This window comes from Ascochyta rabiei, chromosome 1 (assembly GCF_004011695.2).
Source record: "Ascochyta rabiei chromosome 1, complete sequence".
NCBI classification, from domain to species: Eukaryota; Fungi; Ascomycota; class Dothideomycetes; order Pleosporales; family Didymellaceae; genus Ascochyta; species Ascochyta rabiei.
In genome coordinates, this window is record NC_082405.1 from 2,738,587 (window position 1) to 2,755,551 (window position 16,965).

A 16,965-nucleotide genomic window follows, 5' to 3' on the forward strand; every position below is an offset into this window, starting at 1 on the left:
TATCTCACATGTGTTTTATGAAGAGAACTGTCAACGTGCAACCGTGTTTGTCAAGAGATCGCAGGTCTCAAACTTATGGCATCATCAGCTTCCAGGAACACTTCTAGTAGCGGGACTTCTCAGGGCACTGGTCGAACTCGCCGTGGCAATTCTTGCACTAAAAGCGCGTCAGTACGGTTGCTGTGTTCCGGATCCCTCGAAATTACCTCTGGCGTGCGGTGGCACACGTGCTCGCGGCAGGTCTGCTTGCAACCCTCCTGGCCTTGAGTATGACCGTTCTATTGTGACATCAGTATCGCGGTACCATTGAGTTCTAGCGGAGTGTCGACTTACCTTGAAGCAGAAGTCGAGCATGCCGGTGCAGTAGCCGCAATCAATAGTTTCCTCGGGCGTGTCACGATTGACCAATCCTGGAATACTCTGCAGAGTGGGAGCCGCAGATACGACAGTGCCGAGCATGAGGGTGAGCGAAAAAACGGTGATCTTCATGCTGAGTGTTGGGTGTTTGAAAACTTCCAAATGGCCAAGAGGTGTAGTCAAGAGTGCTGGGAGCTGATACTGGAAACGAACGTGGTTGTCGATTGACAGTAAGCGAGTGTGAAGTTGCAGAGAAGGTGACGTGAGTAGGGCGATCAAGATTCAATAACGCTGGAGTCCACGCTAGTGGGGCGGTAAACAAACGGGTCAAGAAGGAACAAGTGAAGGTGGCTGGATTCAGCAATCATGGAAAAGCCGCCACATCCAGCATGATCTGTGGGCAGATCTTACTACCAAGCGCTTCGAATGTACGACGCCAATATCACTTGCCGCCTGCGCAACACAACGAGAGTCGTTCTCTTACAGCTCACATGAGCCGTAGTCTGTCAGCATGTTTTGAAATATTTGCGTGTCAGGCGTTTGAGGTTGATGATCTCACGTTACGCTTGTAACACCTTGTCTGTGGTCGTTGCTGCCTTCACATGATACTGATCGGTCGTACGCTATATTTACATGAAAAATTCTTCCAATTCGACAAAGAAAACTCCTGCAATCTCAAGGATTGACCGAAATATGGTCGCTCGATAGATGCCAAACATCAAGAGTGAGCTGGGCATGCAAGTCAGTTACCTAGAGCATCACCCCCGAAGTGCATGGAATCCTCGCAAGCAGTATCTGGCACGAGCATTAAAAAATATCAATTGCAAGACGATTTGGTTCAGGATGATATATATTCGAGACTTTGCTTGGCCGTCTTCTTCGGTTCGGGGTTTGATGGCGAACCAAGGTTCGAAATTGGAGTCGACACAAGCACTTCGATAACCATTCTCATACCCAACTAAACCTTCAGACAAACGATGCCTTTTCAAGCTGTTCGGTATTTTTCTAACCTCTTCAACCCAGCACAATGCGAGTGCTGTGACCACCATTTCATGCCTATCGAAGGCGAGCTTGAGGCTGAGCCCACGATGAAGTCACTGCGGACCTGGTTTGCGTCTTTGGCATGGAAAAAAAGAAAGATAACGCCTCGAGCTCTTCAAGACATAGATACAAAGGGCAGCAAGCAACGGCGGTTCAGGAGATACCTCTGTCTGGGAAAGAAAAAAGGATGCGATGTAAAACGTAGATTACAGACCCCGGGGGCCGCTCGTGCTGTTTCTGCTGTGGATGAAGACCAATGTGAGTATTCAGTCTGAAATGAGATGTTGTATATACTGAACACTATAGATGCCAACAGATGCGCCGTGAGACAGATTCTCGACGCAATGTTCGCGGATATCGTTGAAACAGATGGGATCCTGGACTCCCAGATAGACACTGATACACAATGCTTCCTTGTCCACGTTCTCTCAGACATCGACCCAGAAGACACCTTCTTCTCTCAATACCAACAACTACCTCCCCGTGCAGCCGACATGAGTCTCGACGACGGACTAAGCTTCGCATCCACCTGGCTCCAAAAGTCCCTAGGTATGATAAAGATCGGATACGAGTCCGGAGAGGCAAGACTGCAGATGCCATTCGCCGTGCTTGAAACCAACTATCATACCGCCTGTGTGCGAGCCTCCGCATTAAAACGGAAACCCCCCCACGAAAAAGCAGTAATCATTACTCTGGACTTCCTGGCTCTGAAGAACGTAAAGCTTGTGGCTTCGGCTGAGCACGCCTTTGACTTCCTCAGGGTTTCGAAAGAGAGTTTGGCCACTGGAGACAGACTGCTGTTGTGGGCAGAGAACGACAATGATGGTCGGCCTGCCGAGGCCCTGCTCGAAGCGGTGCTGACCATCGTTGAGTGGGATGAGAGGGACGACGAGGAAGAGGTGGAAGATACTGGGGAAGCCGCCAGCTATGCCATCAAGACGGAAACATACCCAGAGGAAGGTACTGGCAAAACCGTCCCAACTGGCCTCGCAGGCCCTTCGGGGAAGAAGGACTCGGTGATTACCAAACGTGCTCTTTTTGAAGGGCGTTCAAAGACTGACAGTTTGTATGCGGATAACCTCTCGACACTTGGTTGAGGGGGCGCCTGCAAGAACGACATAGACCATGAACAAGAACACACCTGGCTGCGGTATCAGGTCTGATAGGTTGGCTGTCGTAGGCCACTTTGATTTAACAGTATTGTCCAGCAATAGACATATAGATAGTGTTTCAGAGTATTAATAACCCCTCGATAGCTATATTCAGAAGATGAATTACAATTCAATCATTTCCTGTACCACCTCTCTCCAGCTTTCCTTCGGTGGCGCAAACCACTCCCTGAAGACCTGCTTCAGCAACTTGTCCCCCAGAGTCATATGCTCACCCTCAGTGGTCTTGAAATGTAGCCCGCCCTTCTTGTCTAGCTTCTTCAAGCCGATCCAATCCTCTTTGTAGATGTCCCTATCCCTCAGCTCCACTACCTCTCCACTTGTCAAGTTCGTCTGCGCAAACCAAGCTGTCTCCTTCGGGATCACCGTGGTGTCATTCCCGAAAACGTACATGACAAAGTTGTCCAATTGTGCGAGGTTCTGGGCGTATGTGACGTTCTTGAGCGCACGCTCGTTGTTGATGTCGGCGATGAAATTGCTGTTCGTGAGGTACTCCTCTGTAGGCTCGCCCGTCTGCTCGTCAATGGCTTTGAAGTACTGCGCGGGCACGAGGTGACCTTGCACCCAGGCGCCCCATGTGTTGGCCTTGAGCAGACCAATGTAGCCTTTGCAGAGCCAGTCGGTGGGCTTGCAGATCTGATACTTGGCGATGCCGTTGTGTTGGCTGCCGAACGTGACGAGGTTCTTTATTTTTACGCCGTTATCGCCACCGCATCGTTCTGCCAGGCCACGCAGAAATTGACCGCCCTGGGAAAAGCCGAGGGCGTTGACGCCGGGGGCAGAGGAGAGGATCGGGTCGGCCTTGATGTCTGCGCAGACTGTGGCTATTTGCTCGGTCACGTTGCCGAGAAAGGTGGCGGTGCGGTCGGAGGAGGCATCTTCGTCAAGTCGGATTATGTAGACGTAGGTTCCTGGATTGGCCACTTCTGCGAGGGAGGCCACCTCAGCAAGGCCGTCGGCGGCGTAGTTGTCGCCTAGTCCATGCCAGATGAGAAGAGGGAGCGGATCGGAGGAGGGTCTGGAGAACGGAGAGGCAAGGACTCGTGTAAGGAGCAGCAGTGCCGATAGCGATAGCGTCTGCAGCATGTTGGTGGGTTGTGGTGTTGTGTTGTTGCGCCGCCGGGGATTGAGGCGCGACTTGAAGGGGCGTTGCGATGATGTCGTCAGCAACGCGAAGCTTGAACCGAGGTGCGCCCATAGCTTCGGGTCTGGTGGTTGCACGTATCATTTTGAAAGTGAACGCGGTCTGCAAGGTCACAGTCGAAGAAAAGGGAAAGACTGGGCGAAACCGGCACAATTGAGTGTCCTACCATCGGAACGCGAAGAGGCACCTATCAGGGCAATGTTTGCAAGCCATCAATTAAAGTCGAGTGGGTAAGCGGCGACCAGGGAATATAGAGGCAGATGTAGAGGGAGGAACATGTCCAGAGAAGAAGCAAGTAGGGGCATGTCGAAGAAGTGTCTCTAGATTCGCAAATGGTATTCTGCCCAAGCTGCAACATATTTTTTGAGCTCCCTAACGCCGATGCGCCGTCATATGCAATTACTCGCTGCCCGTTTTGTCTATGCAATCAACGGTGTCTGGACCGAAGACAGCGCATCCTGCTTCAATGCCTTCTTCTTCTCCTTGCTCAGCGAGCTCTTCTTCGCGGGACCAGTCTTCTTTGCTTTCTTGGCCTCTTTCTTTGCCCGCTTCTCCGCAAGCTCATCCTCGTCGAGCAGCTCGTCCTCCCACTCTTCCCACTTACGCTTAGTCTGGGCGGTCTTGCCCTCACCAATGCTCTTCTTCTGGAAAGGCTCATCGAGAACCTGCGAGTCGTCGACCCACAGCTCGTCAGCGAGCCAGATGGGCAGAGCTTTTGTGGCTGGGCCCTTGATGTGCAGGCTGCGGACATTGCGCCAGCCCTGCTCGATGTGCTTGGGAATGATAGCAGCAATGACGGCCTCGGTGTTCTCCTTGATCTGGGCGGCGTTCTGCGAGAGGTTGCCGATCTTGATCGAGGTGTTGGCCGAGGCGCTCATGCTAAGATAGGTCGAGTTCAATGCGGTCTCAATCTCCTTTGCGACGCCTTGTGCTGTGCCAACCACGCCCTGCGCCTCATTGTCCTTTTTCGCAGTCTTGTCGACAAACGCGCCGGCGGTGAGTCTGAGTGGGATGGGACGCTTGGACTTGCTTCCATAAAAAACCTTGCCGAGGAACTCGGCGACGATCTTGATTACGCGCTCGTCGACCATGAAGATATCGTAGTCGGCAAGGAGGGCGCGCTTCTGCTCGAAGGACTTGAACTTCTTCTTGAGCTTCTCAACGCCGAGTACGCGCCCAACCCTTTCGCGAAGTGTGGCAGGGAATGCATCCGACGCAACAAGGTCCTTGTAGGCTCGCTGGGGGTCCTTTGTGAAGATGCAGATCTTAGCATCGCTCGCAATGATGGGGTGGGGCAGAGCGCTATCTGGTTGTCAGCATAGATCCTGGCGCATTCTGTAGCATGGATACTGACATTTTTGTAGGCTTCAGGTTGTTGGTGTTGTTGACGTGCTTCTTGGTGGAAACGCTGAGGAAGATTGGCTGGTCGGTCTCCTCTGCCTCATCCTCATCAGCCATCAAGTCCTTGGTTCCTGTTGCTTCCTTCTCCTCCTTGTGCTTCTTCATGTGTGCAACAAGCGCATTCGCCGCCCGCTCGACTTGCGCCGGGTCCAGCTGGTATGGGGTCTCATTTTGCTTCTTGGTGGTGAGGGGCGCCTCGGCCTTCTTCTCGACCTTCTTGGTGACTTGCTTCGATCTGGCCATTGTTGCAGTATGTTACTCGAGAAAAGTTCGATCTTCGAATTTGGAACATACACTAGACCCTGGTCACACCTTCCAACTTTTTCTCGGCCTTCGGAGAAACCGCAAGCACCGGGTCCCATGCGAGCGCGGCTGGTTCACGCCTACCCCTTCAGGGAATTGGACAGCGCGTCTAGCCAATCAGCACGTGGATGCAGTAGCGCGTAAGCACACGACACGCCTGAATGCTTGCATGCAGGTCCACGCAGACTCTTGACGTGCAATGGCGGTCACCAATGTACATCCTACGATGTTTTGTCCAAGGTTCGTCTACTGGTATCGTGTCATTGCTACAGAGCCTTCCTCTTCAGCAGGACCACTGGGGGAGCGCAAGCAACTTGAGATGTGGGGTAGCTTTCCACGCCGTCAAACACCATATGAGATGCCTTGTTATTCGCCTTGGTCCTCAAGTTGACGCACACACGTCTCTTTCAGAACGAGCCGCTAGTCACGGCAGAGTGCTCAAACCTTGTTCACGCGTTCTACACAATCGATCGGCCTCTGTGCCATGTTCACGCGGAACGGAAGCGCCACCAAACTTTCTCGACGCGTCCATACCGCCCGTCGCGTCTGCCCCGTAGCTCCACCAATGCAACGAGCTGCAATGCGCACATCCTCCGAGTTCAGCTTCGCGGGCCGATGCAGAGAAAGTTTTTGCATTGCGTGACGATTGCTCTGCATGCGTCTAGTTTCGCCAGTTCTGCCCGAGCTGAGAGCTGGACAACTGTCTGGTCTACTGCAGGGAGGATCGAAGCACGAAGTGTGTAACGTCGAATCTTAGAGCTCTGCCCGGCGCGTGTCTCATGTGAAGTGGCACGCCAGGTGTGAAGGTCGATTGCCCTGTTTTTCTATTGCTGCAGGGTGCCGCCCTGGGTGAGGATTGCAACACGCGTCACAAGCCTTACCTTCCGTCTTGATATTCGTGAGGATTGGCTCGGAAGCTGACGTCTCAGAATTTCAGACCGTCAGACATCTGATCCAAGTGACGTCTACGTGCTTGCTGCGTGGAGACTGGCTACTCAACGCGTCCAATGCTGGCAATGCAGGCGAGTTGGCAAATAATCTGCAGCACAGAGGGGCTGGTACACGGAGTGAAAATCAAGTTCAAGAAACAGCCGAGCGATAGTCTGATGTAATAGGCGTGTTCTTTTGTGCTCGTGCACAGGGCTTATGAACGAACGGGAGAGGTGGTCGCCGAGGACCACCGCTGAGCAGCGCGTACAAGCAGACTGAGAGGCTCGAAAGAGCAAGGACTATCTCCAGTGAAGCACGGGGAGAAGAGCAGATCAACGTGGCTACAGTGCAAGCCTACAGACGGCGAGATTGCGAGGGAGAGAGCTGTGCTGGGTGGATTCCTGGTTCTCCAAACGGCCTGAGCTCCCTCCTCCGTACGCGCTACCCGTACCGAGACCTGACCTCTCTTACGTCTCCACACCCGTGAACCGCGTCGACGTGCCTCAAAATCGTGACTGACCTGATGGCCGCTTTCCTCTGACTTCTTTCTAGCCCTGCACGAGTTCCTTCTCAACTCTCGCTCTTTTGACCGTCGTGAGTGCACTCGGCCACACGAACGGCTAGCCGCCCCCGGAACACGTCCACGCAGGCCACATAGACGTCGACGTCGACGTCGACACGGCGCGTGCCTCGCGTCCTGAGCCCTCCAGCAGGCAGCATGGACTTCAGTCCGAGCAAGTTGATGCAGCAGCTGCCCTCGGAGTCGACGCCAAAATCGCTCTCGACGCACTCGCAGAAACCGTCGCTGCTCCCCGCATTTGGCGAGGACAACTTCTCGTCATCGCCGTTCCCGCGTCCTGGCTCCTCCAAACGCAAGTTCCAAGACGACTCGCCCTCGTTCGCGAGACAGCAGCTCAAGTACTACCCCACCCCTGTCCCTACCTCGTCCACCGGCATCCTCGACTTCTCGTCGCCGCGTCACATGCGGCCGGTCCTGCAACGCGCCGTGTCAGCCCTCTCTGAGCGGATCCCCCTCGGCGCGGTGCCCACCGTCGACCTTCCCGCCAATGGAGAACTGCTTCGTATGGGAAGATCGTCCAACTCTGCAGACTACCAGCTGTCGACCAACCGCCTCATCTCGCGCGTCCATATCCAAGCCGCCTACCACGCCCCTACCGCCACCTACTCCCGCGGTCACATCGACGTCGAGTGCCTGGGATGGAACGGAGCAAAGATCCACTGCGGTGGCCGCGTCTTCGAGCTGGCCAAAGGAGACACGTATGTGTCAGAGAACCCAGAGACAGAGATCATGTTGGATGTCCAGGACACCCGGGTCGTGATTGCTTGGCCTGTAATCCCAGTGTCAAAGTTCTCGTGGGAATCTGAGGAAGAAGACATGCCTACACCCACCCGTCGTAATACCCAGGGCGCCTTCGACTCTAGTCCTCCCGTCATCCCCCGTTCCCCAGTCTCGCAAAGCCCGATGCGTCAGCCCGTCTTCGAGGCACTCGGCCCTAATGCACCCGCTGGCGGTGTTCAGGTCTTCGAAGATGCCGATGCCCAGGCCGAGGGTTCCACTCTCCTTGATCCAGAGTTGACTTTCGTTCGTCCTACTGTCTCCCCCATTGGTTCCAGTCAGGAGGCCATTGTTCGCGATTCCAAGACCAGCTTTACGTCATCCTTTGGCGAAGGCGACTACTCTGACAACGACGAGGAAAACGATCCTGTGGTCCACTCCTTCGGACCATTCGGGCAGAACCTTCTCAGTGGTCTTGAGTCGTTCTCAACTGCCACACCTGGTCTTGGAAACACGCCTCGTCCTCCACGTATGCCATTGGCCTCGCCATCCGCAAGGCGCTCGTCCATCGACTCGGTTCGCTTCAAGGATTCACCAATTAAGAACCACGTCATCAACCAGCTGGCTTACTCTCGTGTCCACTCCCATCCTCTGTCGACAATCCACAGCAATCTTCCTGCTGAGCTTAAGGCTTGTGCCAGCAAGATCAAGAGCGTCGAAGATTCAGCCGATCGTAGTGCCTCAACCACACCATTGCCCGAGTTGTCGCACGCAGATCTGAGAAGGATCTTGGAGCAGACTCCTTGTGTCGGGGAGATATCCCGTTCAGGCAAGGATGCTGCTGGCAAACCACTTGAGAGCGAGTTTTACTACGTTCCAGAGATGGACCCCGACCAGATGAGGCGCGAGACCATTACTGCCGGCATGCGTAGCACTGGTCTTCGCTCTGTCAGGAAGACACATAAGGTATGTCCTATCTTGCCATCGTTGTGCTACATGTCTTTACTGACTGCTGCCAGCAATACTACTGGAAAAAGCCTCGCGTGTGAGCACGCCTTCCCCGTTTTGTGGCACCCGCCTCGACGTTATGAACTGCCGCTGCCGCCGTCATTACACTTTCCACATACTACACGATGTTCCGATTTATCAATGCATAGCGAGGCGTTTACGATACCATTTCTTCTACTTGGTGTCCGTTCTCGATGTCTCGAATGACTTGTTTTCACCTTTCTTCCTTCATGTACTACCATCTACCAAATTGCATAATCGGAGGGCTGGGGATGTAGAGCTCTCTCCTGGTTGGATCAATACTCCTGTTGGTATGTCGTAGATACATCTTCGGTAAGCACATCCCTGACACTACCACGTCGCATCCGCTGATATAGCAAAGACGTTCCCAAGATTCCCGATGTTATTCTTCAAGCCAGGGCTGGTTTTTCTATTATTTTACGCAGGTTGTGTTGCGTACTTTCTTAAGGCCAGGAAGAGTGTATCATGAGGGCCACCTTAATCACACGGCTTCAGTGTGCTTGCATGATTTACGAGGACGCAGTAGCACACGATGAAAAAGCATCTTTTGGGAATTAAAGTGGTGGAGCACCGCTGCGTATCTTACGGTGCATGCTTGGGATTGTAGCCCAAATAAGAGAAATTTTCGTCTTGCATGTCTGGCTTGTGCAGCAAAAGTTGAGTGGAGCAAACTCCAAGACAGCTGTAATTGTGTCTCGATGTGTGGCTCTCGCGGTTCGTTTTCCGCTCCTTGCTCGTTCGATAATCTTGGCTGCAGAGCTTCTGCATGTTGTTTCTCCGCTTCGCCGAATCTACTCCGACGGGGTGTCCGAGCACGAAGTTGCGAATCTTCAATACAGCTTACTTGTTGTTGTGCAGTCTTGCGATCTCGATCAGCAGGTTAGAGGCTAATTACTGTCATCACCGCATTTGAAGACCTTCCGTGAATATCCTACTCAGCCCTTCACTCCAGAGCTTTGCAGCGAATCATGTCAGCCAAGACACCAGAGCATGTTGCCCAGACATTTCATGAGCCTCAACTTGATTTCTTTAATTACATTCGTCAAGCCGAATCTGTACATGTCAAGCCCCACTCCTCTATCGATGTACCTGCGTGCCCCTTCCTACTGGGGTCGTGCGGGATGTCCGTAACAAATTGGACGTCATCCTTGTTGCGTGGGTCGAGCATCAACCAAATCAGCGGATCAGCCCACAAGCGCTCCAGCTTCGCGTGCACCCCTTAGTCATGATGTCTCAAAACATTTAAATACTCCAGAGTCCCACTCCACTTCTCCATTGACCCTTTCGCTGTCCCCAACATCCCCAGCTCCCCTCACTCCTCGGCTTTGACGCATCTGACGTACAGGTGAGCTCACGCGAACCCAAGGGAGCTTGGGCCAACTATCGACAATCGATAAGCTTTTCACCGGCCGACGAAGGACGAGACAGCAAACATGTCGGTCTCTGCGGCGTTGAAGGCCAGGGTCAGGAGGCCTAGCTATCTGAAGAAGATTGCGAAGGCGGAGGATTTGATTCACCACTTTCCCAATGATGCGTACATTGGATGGTCGGGTTTCACAGGCGTCGGCTACCCAAAGTGAGTGCAATCTCCCTTCGTTCGAGCAAGGCCATTTCGTTGGCTTGGGTGATTTCAATCGGAGGAGAAGGATTGTCCAGCGCTTGTTTTGTGGAGTCGTGACGCGGAATGTTGCTCAAGGTATCCCGAGGTGGAACGGAAGTTTGAGAACACCAGATGGCCGAGATATCCCCGACTCTCCTAATGCACAAACTCGAGATATGCGGCAATGTCGTGTGCACAAATTGTGTTGCTCCTCGCCCAAGACTAACACTCTATGCGCAGGAAGATTCCTATTGCACTCGCTGAACATGTCGAAAAGAACAATCTCCAGGGCAAGCTCAAGTACAACTTGTTTGTCGGTGCGTCATCTGGCGCAGAGACTGAGAACCGATGGGCGAGAAACAACATGATCAACCGCCGATCGCCGCATCAGGTCGGTAAAGATATTGCGAAGGGCATCAACAACGGCAACATCAAGTTCTGGGACAAGCATCTGAGTATGTTCCCCGTGGACTTGATGTATGGATTCTACACACTCGACAAGCCACAAAACCGCCTGGATGTTACCATTGTGGAGGCATCTGCGATTACAGAGGATGGTGGCATCATCCCTGGTGCGTCAGTGGGCGCGACACCCGAACTTGTTCAAATGGCCGACAAGATCATCATTGAGGTCAACACCGCCAGCCCTAACTACGAAGGTCTCCACGACATCACCATGACCGACCTGCCACCTAACCGAAAGCCGTACCTCGTCATGTCGCCTGAAGATCGTATCGGCACACCCCACGTTCCGGTGGACCCCGAGAGGGTTATCGCCATCGTCGAGAGCGACTACGCTGATCAGACGCAGCCCAACGCTCCTGCGGACGCTACGTCAAAGGCTATTGCTGGTAACTTGATTGAGTTCCTGGAGCACGAAGTAAGCAAGGGACGTCTCCCCGCAAACCTCCTTCCTCTCCAATCTGGAATCGGCAACATTGCAAACGCGGTCATTGAGGGTCTTGCGACTGGAGGCGCCAACTTCAAGAACCTGAAGGTTTGGACAGAGGTTCTGCAGGACTCTTTCCTCGACCTGTTCGATTCTGGCAATCTTGATTTCGCAACGGCGACATCGATCCGTTTCTCGCCCGAAGGATTCGAGCGTTTCTACAAAGGCTGGGAGGAATACGCGCCAAAGCTGCTGCTCCGCTCGCAGCAGGTGTCGAACTCGCCTGAGATCATTCGCCGCCTTGGTGTGATTGGGTAAGCTCACGTCTGATTGGAATGAGGTGTTTCTATACTAACTTCAATTAGCATGAACACGCCCGTCGAGGTCGATATCTACGCTCACGCCAACTCGACTTGCGTTATGGGATCCCGCATCCTGAACGGTCTCGGTGGCTCAGCCGACTTCCTGCGTTCCGCCAAGTACTCCATCATGCACACACCGTCGACCCGCCCATCTAAGAACGACCCTACCGGTGTCTCCTGCATCGTGCCCAAGGTGACGCACGTCGACCAGACCGAGCACGATCTCGACGTCATCGTTACCGAGCAGGGTCTCGCCGACGTCCGTGGAATGTCTCCTCGTGAGAGGGCCAGGGTCATCATCAACAAGTGCGCTCACCCCGACTACAAGCCTATCCTCCAGGACTACTTTGACAAGGCTGAGTTCGAGTGTCTGAGGAAGGGATGGGGCCACCAGCCGCATTTGCTGTGGAACGCGTACGATATGCACAAGCACCTGAACGAGCACGGCACTATGAAGCTGCCCAAGTGGGACTACACAAGCGCTGAGGCTGGTATGAGGTAGAGGTGTAGAAGCAGGATGTCAATAGCACAGTCTGGATTCAAGCAGACTTGATCAGGATACAAAAATGAATTCTCGAGACTCTCGATAATTCAACGGTGAAACAAATCATGCCTACTTGTCTGGTTGAGCTCCTTCGTTTTATATACTGGCCTAAGGTCTTCGGTGTGGAGCTGCACGGAAAGCTTCAGCAATGCCCGTGAAAGTTCTCAACAATTCAGGCACATGAAAACCACACGACTTCCGGGTGCTGATCAAGAGGACCACAAATGTCCCACCCACCCCTCCCTCGCCTCGTCTCCATCGACCAGCACAAAAGAATAATGAACAACACCAACAAGAGAGAGTGCGCCACAACCCCGTTTTGATCTGAATTCTTGAAGAGCAAAAAGACAAAAAGCAAAAAGACAAAAAGCAAAAAGGAAGCGACCGATATGGGACTCGAACCCACAACCTTGGCCTTAGGAGGGCCACGCGCTACCATTGCGCCAACCGGCCGGGTCTACTATGGAAGTATGAATTTCAGCAGGGTGTGCACGTATATATCTCGGCTGAGTTGTGCATGGCGACGTCATACGATACTCAATGCCCTGATCGCGTCTAACGCTGTAACGAGTGGGGTGTTATCCGACAACTTTGGAAGCGGCGGCAGGTCCCGTGGCGATTTGTGGCTGTTCGCGATCCTACCCGTTTGTTTATCTGTTTGTTTTCGAACGCTCGCTCATTCGGCGGTAAGTCGGGACATGAGTGCGCGAAGACCGAAGTGAAATTGAAGAAACGCCGTGGTTGGCAAGTGCGTTTCAAGCGCTCTGCGGTGGGACAGAGAGAGAAGCCACGGTTGCGATAGAAGGATGGGGGGCCTGCTAGCGTTGGGTTACGCGATTCTTGAGCAGCGACTTCCGAGGTCTCTTCACGCGCGATGCTTTCGCTCGATCTTCTATCGTTGGACTGGACCTGTTGGAAAGATGGCGATTAGCTCCTGTAGTCTTGGATGTGTAACGCGGAGGAGGTGTTGCACTCAGCTGCGATATGTTCTCGTCGTGTTGCTGTCGCGCGTCGTGTCCGCTTGTTCTCCTGCGACCGTGGCACTCGAATGAGATTGGGACTACGCTGGCAGTCGATTGCTTATATGCAGTGGCACATCACGCTCGCATCCTCAATCACTCTGATTTTTGCGGATTCTCACTCCTACCAGCACGCAGACTGGCCTTTTCAAAACGCTGGTACAATGTTCTTCATGCTTGCTTCTGCCATCGTCATGGGCCCGTTTGGTGCCTTACTCATTGGTAATCTGTTGATGCAGCGTCTTCTTCTCGATGATCGCAAGCCTGTTTATCGACCTGAGGGGATTTCGACAGGATCGCTTAGCGTTCGATATAGCTAGGCGGCCGATTGCGTACACGGAAGACGTTTGAGCTCGCATCAACCTGGGAACGTATACAACAGTATGGATCGACAGCAGAAACGTGTCTTTTGGTACGAATTGATTTGTTTGTAATATTCCTTCTATGATATAACTTCAGTCATAGCGTCTGATCAATGGCTTCAACTTGCAAGAACTCTATCCTTTTCTGTCCTATCGGCCTTCCAACATATATCTCTTACGAGGCCTTCTTCGTACCGCATCTGCAGTACTCATCTCCATCTGCTAGTTTAGTATACCTCCACAAAATCCTGCGATGAACACTACTCTCCACGTCCTTGTCGTATTCGGCAGTATCTTGTGGCTCGCCGCAGTAGTAATGTTTATCAGCATGTGCCTTGCTTCAAGCTGGAGTGCAGAGCAACCTCCACGCCACACGAGATGGCATCGTTATCCATCTGCCGACACTGTATGTGATCGAAGTCAGGATGTGAATTATACACATAGCCCTCGTCGCTCTATTCGTGAACTAGTCAAGCGAGAGGTTTCTTTGGATTGTCCAGCAAGAGATAACTGCAGCGCACGCCCAGGAGCTGAACGCACCCACGATCCGTACGATTCAAGATACACGTATAGTTGTGACTGTTCGGGTGGCTGGATGGGTGACGGTGGAGATTGTCCGCACCGTTAAAGCTGGCATGGTACATTCATGCGTAGAATGTGTAGATGATTATGCAGGGATGATAATGTAAAGTGGTCTATCGCGTTGGATCTCTATACGCGTTGTGTCGTTGGCGAAGCTAGAGTGCGTGAGCGAAGGAACAGCTTGAGCCATAGGAACTATGGCCATTGTCGTTCAGCAGAAGGTCAAATGAACACTATGTCGAGCTTGTGCTATTACCGCGAGCCTTTTCCCACACATCAACATCTTCCAGAATGCAGCAGCAGCTCATGTCTGAGAACCATGACCGTGACCTGAGGGTCCCAGATCATGTACGGTTGGCAAAGCGAAATCGATACTCTTACACCAAGGGGTTGAGTGAAACGAATGTAGCTGACACCGAGACCTAGAGGCAACTGTTCGTTGCTGCTACTCTGGGCCATAGTGCATTGTTGTTCGTCTACCTTAAACAAATGGCGAACGTGCAGTGACGAGACATGCTCACGGGATGATATGAAAACCCTCAGCCCACAGGGTACATCACTCATCGACTTCTGTAAAAGACAAATGTGGTAACACTCATCCATCCCAATTCTTTTGGAGATAAGATCGGCCCCCTAGTGTTCGGCCACCCCTAGTGTTCGGCCACCCAACACAACGCGTTACTCTGTTTTTGACGCTCTATACTCTCAACGCCACGCCATCAAAATGGATCCCCGTGAAGTGGCTATACAATCTGCTATCGCTGATCTCAATTCTGGTGTTTTTACAAGCCAACGGCAGGCTGCCAAGGCCTATAGCGTCCCCCGATCAACGATCCAAGAGCGCCTCAGCGGTCGCCAACCCAACGCGATAGCTCATCATCAACAGCAGCGATTGACTCCAGAACAAGAGCAATTTCTAGTAAATTGGATACTTGAAGAGGACTCACGCGCACAGCCACCCTCCCATCCACGCGTACGAGAAATGGCTACCCTTATCCTCCACATGAACGGCGACTACGAGCCACTCGGGCATAAATGGGTAACCCATTTCATCACGCGTAACCCACGCGTCGCCTCTATAGTTGGCCGAAAGATTGAGAGCGCAAGGACTACAGCAGCCAACTATGAGACTATACGCGCGTTTCTAGAGTTGTTTGAGCGTACGCGGATTGAGCTGGGTATACAATATGAGGACATATGGAACATGGATGAGACTGGGGTAGGCCTTGGGGTATGTAGCAACTCCCGTGTGGTTGCTAGCTCGTCAAAGAAGAAGGCTTACGTCAAATCCCCAGAGGATCGTGAGTGGGTGTCTATTATTGAGTCCATCTCAGCCGTTGGCAAGAAGCTTCAATGCCTAGTCATCTTCAAAGGCAAGCATCTACAATCCACGTGGTTCCTAGCACAAGGGGTACCTGATTGGCTCTATACAACGTCAGAGAATGGATGGACGTTAAATGCTATTGGATCTGAGTGGCTGAAGCGGATTTTTCTGCCTCAAACTACACCTCAACCCGGTCGCTGGCGGTTACTTATACTGGATGGCCACGGCTCTCATATCCCGATAGACTTCATGTGGCTCTGTAAGCAGAGCAAGGTCTATCTCCTATACCTCCCGCCTCACGCGTCACACGTCCTCCAGCCGCTAGATCTGGCTCCATTCTCAGTACTCAAATCTCGTTACCGTAGCGGGATCCGAGCCCTCTCAGCACTTGATGACGCAGCACCTATCAAGAAGGAGCGCTTTGTCACATCATACAATAAGGCGAGAGATAAGGGACTATCTGAGAGAGTCATACGAGCCGGGTGGAAGGCTGCTGGCCTCTGCCCATACAACCCAGACCTTGTACTGCTCTCATCTCAAGTATCAGGCCGGCCTATCACTCCTCCACCATCTACTCAAGCCTCAGATGACGTGTTTGCCACGCCTCAGAGCTCACAGGCCTTGTACAAGGCTCAGCAGCTTATTCTATCAGAATCTCATTCACGGAGCACACGCCTGATGCTTGGCAAGGCAGGCAAGGCTATTGCCAGAGCCAACACCCGCGCAGCTCGGCTAGAATTTGAAAATCAACGCCTCAAGTATCAATTAGATAGTGCTACTATTACTCACTCAAGAAAGCGAGTTCAAGTTAATCCAAATGAGCGCTATAGCAACGTTGAGGCGATTAAGGCTGCTATAGATCGGGCAGCAGCATTACAAGCTGAGCAGGCATCACGGCAAGGAGAAGACGAAGCTAAAAAGGCGGCAGCAGCAGCAGCAGCTCTTACGCTTCAGTCTATGTGTACAGAGTGGCAATTGTAATCGTTGTTGTTGAAAAATCACGACTCAAAATAGTGAAGCTTACTTGGGTGAGGTGGCCGAACACTAGGGGTGGCCGAACACTAGGGGGCCGATCTTACAATCTTATACGTTGCCATGCTTTACAGTGCATTTCTCACCGCACCACTAGGTGCTGTTCTTTATCCTGTACATCATCTTCAAAACGTCAGAGCGTGAGAAAGAGGGCGTATTCCGGAAAGAAATGGAAAGGAAAGCCAGAGAGCGTATCTGGGAGAGAGATTATAGCGTCGAGGATATTGTGTTCGCAGCGTTCGTGTGAGCCTATCGTGTGTTACGATGATTGGAGATTCCAGGATTCTGGCGACAGCCCCCTGGAGAAGATCATTTGCAGTGTGGGTTATCGGGCCGTCCTTGCGACTACATTGTTGCAGCGTAATACAGTCTCTCCCCCTGAACGGATCGTTAGCCTTCCTTCGCGTGACATGGGCAAGACCAGGCAAAGCAGCCAACTGATTTTTTTTTGTATTGGCTCAAAACCCCAGTACGTCCCTGGTCACCGAACCGCAGGCTAACGATCCGTTCAGGGGGAGAGACTGTAGGTGTTGAGTGTCTTGACAGGGTCAAGAGGGTGGGTGAAATTCCAAATGTCCTT

General features: G+C 52.6%; 7 protein-coding genes and 1 non-coding gene across 8 annotated transcripts, besides 16 other annotated features; 4 read left to right on the forward strand and 4 right to left on the reverse strand.

Annotated features, from left to right (window-relative positions):
• Positions 1–103: 103 nt before the first annotated feature.
• EKO05_0000807 (uncharacterized protein) lies at positions 104–489 on the reverse strand (the record flags this gene model as incomplete). Its single annotated transcript, XM_038936467.1, has 3 exons — positions 104–157; positions 207–278; positions 334–489. The coding sequence occupies 3 exons, from the start codon at positions 487–489 to the stop codon at positions 104–106; spliced, it is 282 nt and encodes a 93-aa protein (XP_038803351.1).
• A 1,190-nt stretch (positions 490–1,679) lies between these two features.
• EKO05_0000808 (uncharacterized protein) lies at positions 1,680–2,495 on the forward strand (the record flags this gene model as incomplete). The annotated part of the gene is made up of 1 exon (XM_038944800.2): positions 1,680–2,495. One exon carries the CDS (start codon positions 1,680–1,682, stop codon positions 2,493–2,495), a length of 816 nt encoding a protein of 271 aa, XP_038803352.2.
• Positions 2,496–2,672: 177 nt separating this feature from the next.
• On the reverse strand, positions 2,673–3,653 carry EKO05_0000809 (Palmitoyl-protein hydrolase; the record flags this gene model as incomplete). Its single annotated transcript, XM_038944801.1, has 1 exon — positions 2,673–3,653. One exon carries the CDS (start codon positions 3,651–3,653, stop codon positions 2,673–2,675), a length of 981 nt encoding a protein of 326 aa, XP_038803353.1.
• Positions 3,654–4,130: 477 nt separating this feature from the next.
• EKO05_0000810 (proteasome-interacting protein cic1) lies at positions 4,131–5,355 on the reverse strand (the record flags this gene model as incomplete). The annotated part of the gene is made up of 2 exons (XM_038936750.1): positions 4,131–5,013; positions 5,066–5,355. The coding sequence occupies 2 exons, from the start codon at positions 5,353–5,355 to the stop codon at positions 4,131–4,133; spliced, it is 1,173 nt and encodes a 390-aa protein (XP_038803354.1).
• Positions 5,356–6,981: 1,626 nt separating this feature from the next.
• Positions 6,982–7,023: a tandem repeat.
• Positions 7,024–7,063: 40 nt separating this feature from the next.
• On the forward strand, positions 7,064–8,691 carry EKO05_0000811 (target of SBF; the record flags this gene model as incomplete). Its single annotated transcript, XM_038936528.1, has 2 exons — positions 7,064–8,608; positions 8,662–8,691. 2 exons carry the CDS (start codon positions 7,064–7,066, stop codon positions 8,689–8,691), a joined length of 1,575 nt encoding a protein of 524 aa, XP_038803355.1.
• Positions 8,692–10,104: 1,413 nt separating this feature from the next.
• On the forward strand, positions 10,105–12,024 carry EKO05_0000812 (Acetyl-CoA hydrolase; the record flags this gene model as incomplete). The annotated part of the gene is made up of 3 exons (XM_038936780.1): positions 10,105–10,247; positions 10,512–11,474; positions 11,526–12,024. The coding sequence occupies 3 exons, from the start codon at positions 10,105–10,107 to the stop codon at positions 12,022–12,024; spliced, it is 1,605 nt and encodes a 534-aa protein (XP_038803356.1).
• Positions 12,025–12,401: 377 nt separating this feature from the next.
• Positions 12,402–12,443: a tandem repeat.
• A 4-nt stretch (positions 12,444–12,447) lies between these two features.
• Positions 12,448–12,519, reverse strand: EKO05_1t11. Its single transcript has one exon. It is a non-coding gene; the product is annotated as a tRNA-Arg (tRNA).
• Positions 12,520–14,650: 2,131 nt separating this feature from the next.
• Positions 14,651–16,426: a dispersed repeat.
• Positions 14,754–16,334, forward strand: EKO05_0000813 (uncharacterized protein; the record flags this gene model as incomplete). The annotated part of the gene is made up of 2 exons (XM_059635504.1): positions 14,754–15,440; positions 15,621–16,334. The coding sequence occupies 2 exons, from the start codon at positions 14,754–14,756 to the stop codon at positions 16,332–16,334; spliced, it is 1,401 nt and encodes a 466-aa protein (XP_059491487.1).
• Positions 14,755–15,893: a mobile genetic element.
• Positions 14,764–15,923: a mobile genetic element.
• Positions 14,776–15,968: a mobile genetic element.
• Positions 14,782–16,217: a mobile genetic element.
• Positions 14,785–15,137: a mobile genetic element.
• Positions 14,818–15,866: a mobile genetic element.
• Positions 14,902–15,869: a mobile genetic element.
• Positions 15,199–15,704: a mobile genetic element.
• Positions 15,232–15,731: a mobile genetic element.
• Positions 15,340–15,794: a mobile genetic element.
• Positions 15,340–15,881: a mobile genetic element.
• Positions 15,547–15,680: a mobile genetic element.
• Positions 16,275–16,294: a tandem repeat.
• Positions 16,427–16,965: the final 539 nt, after the last annotated feature.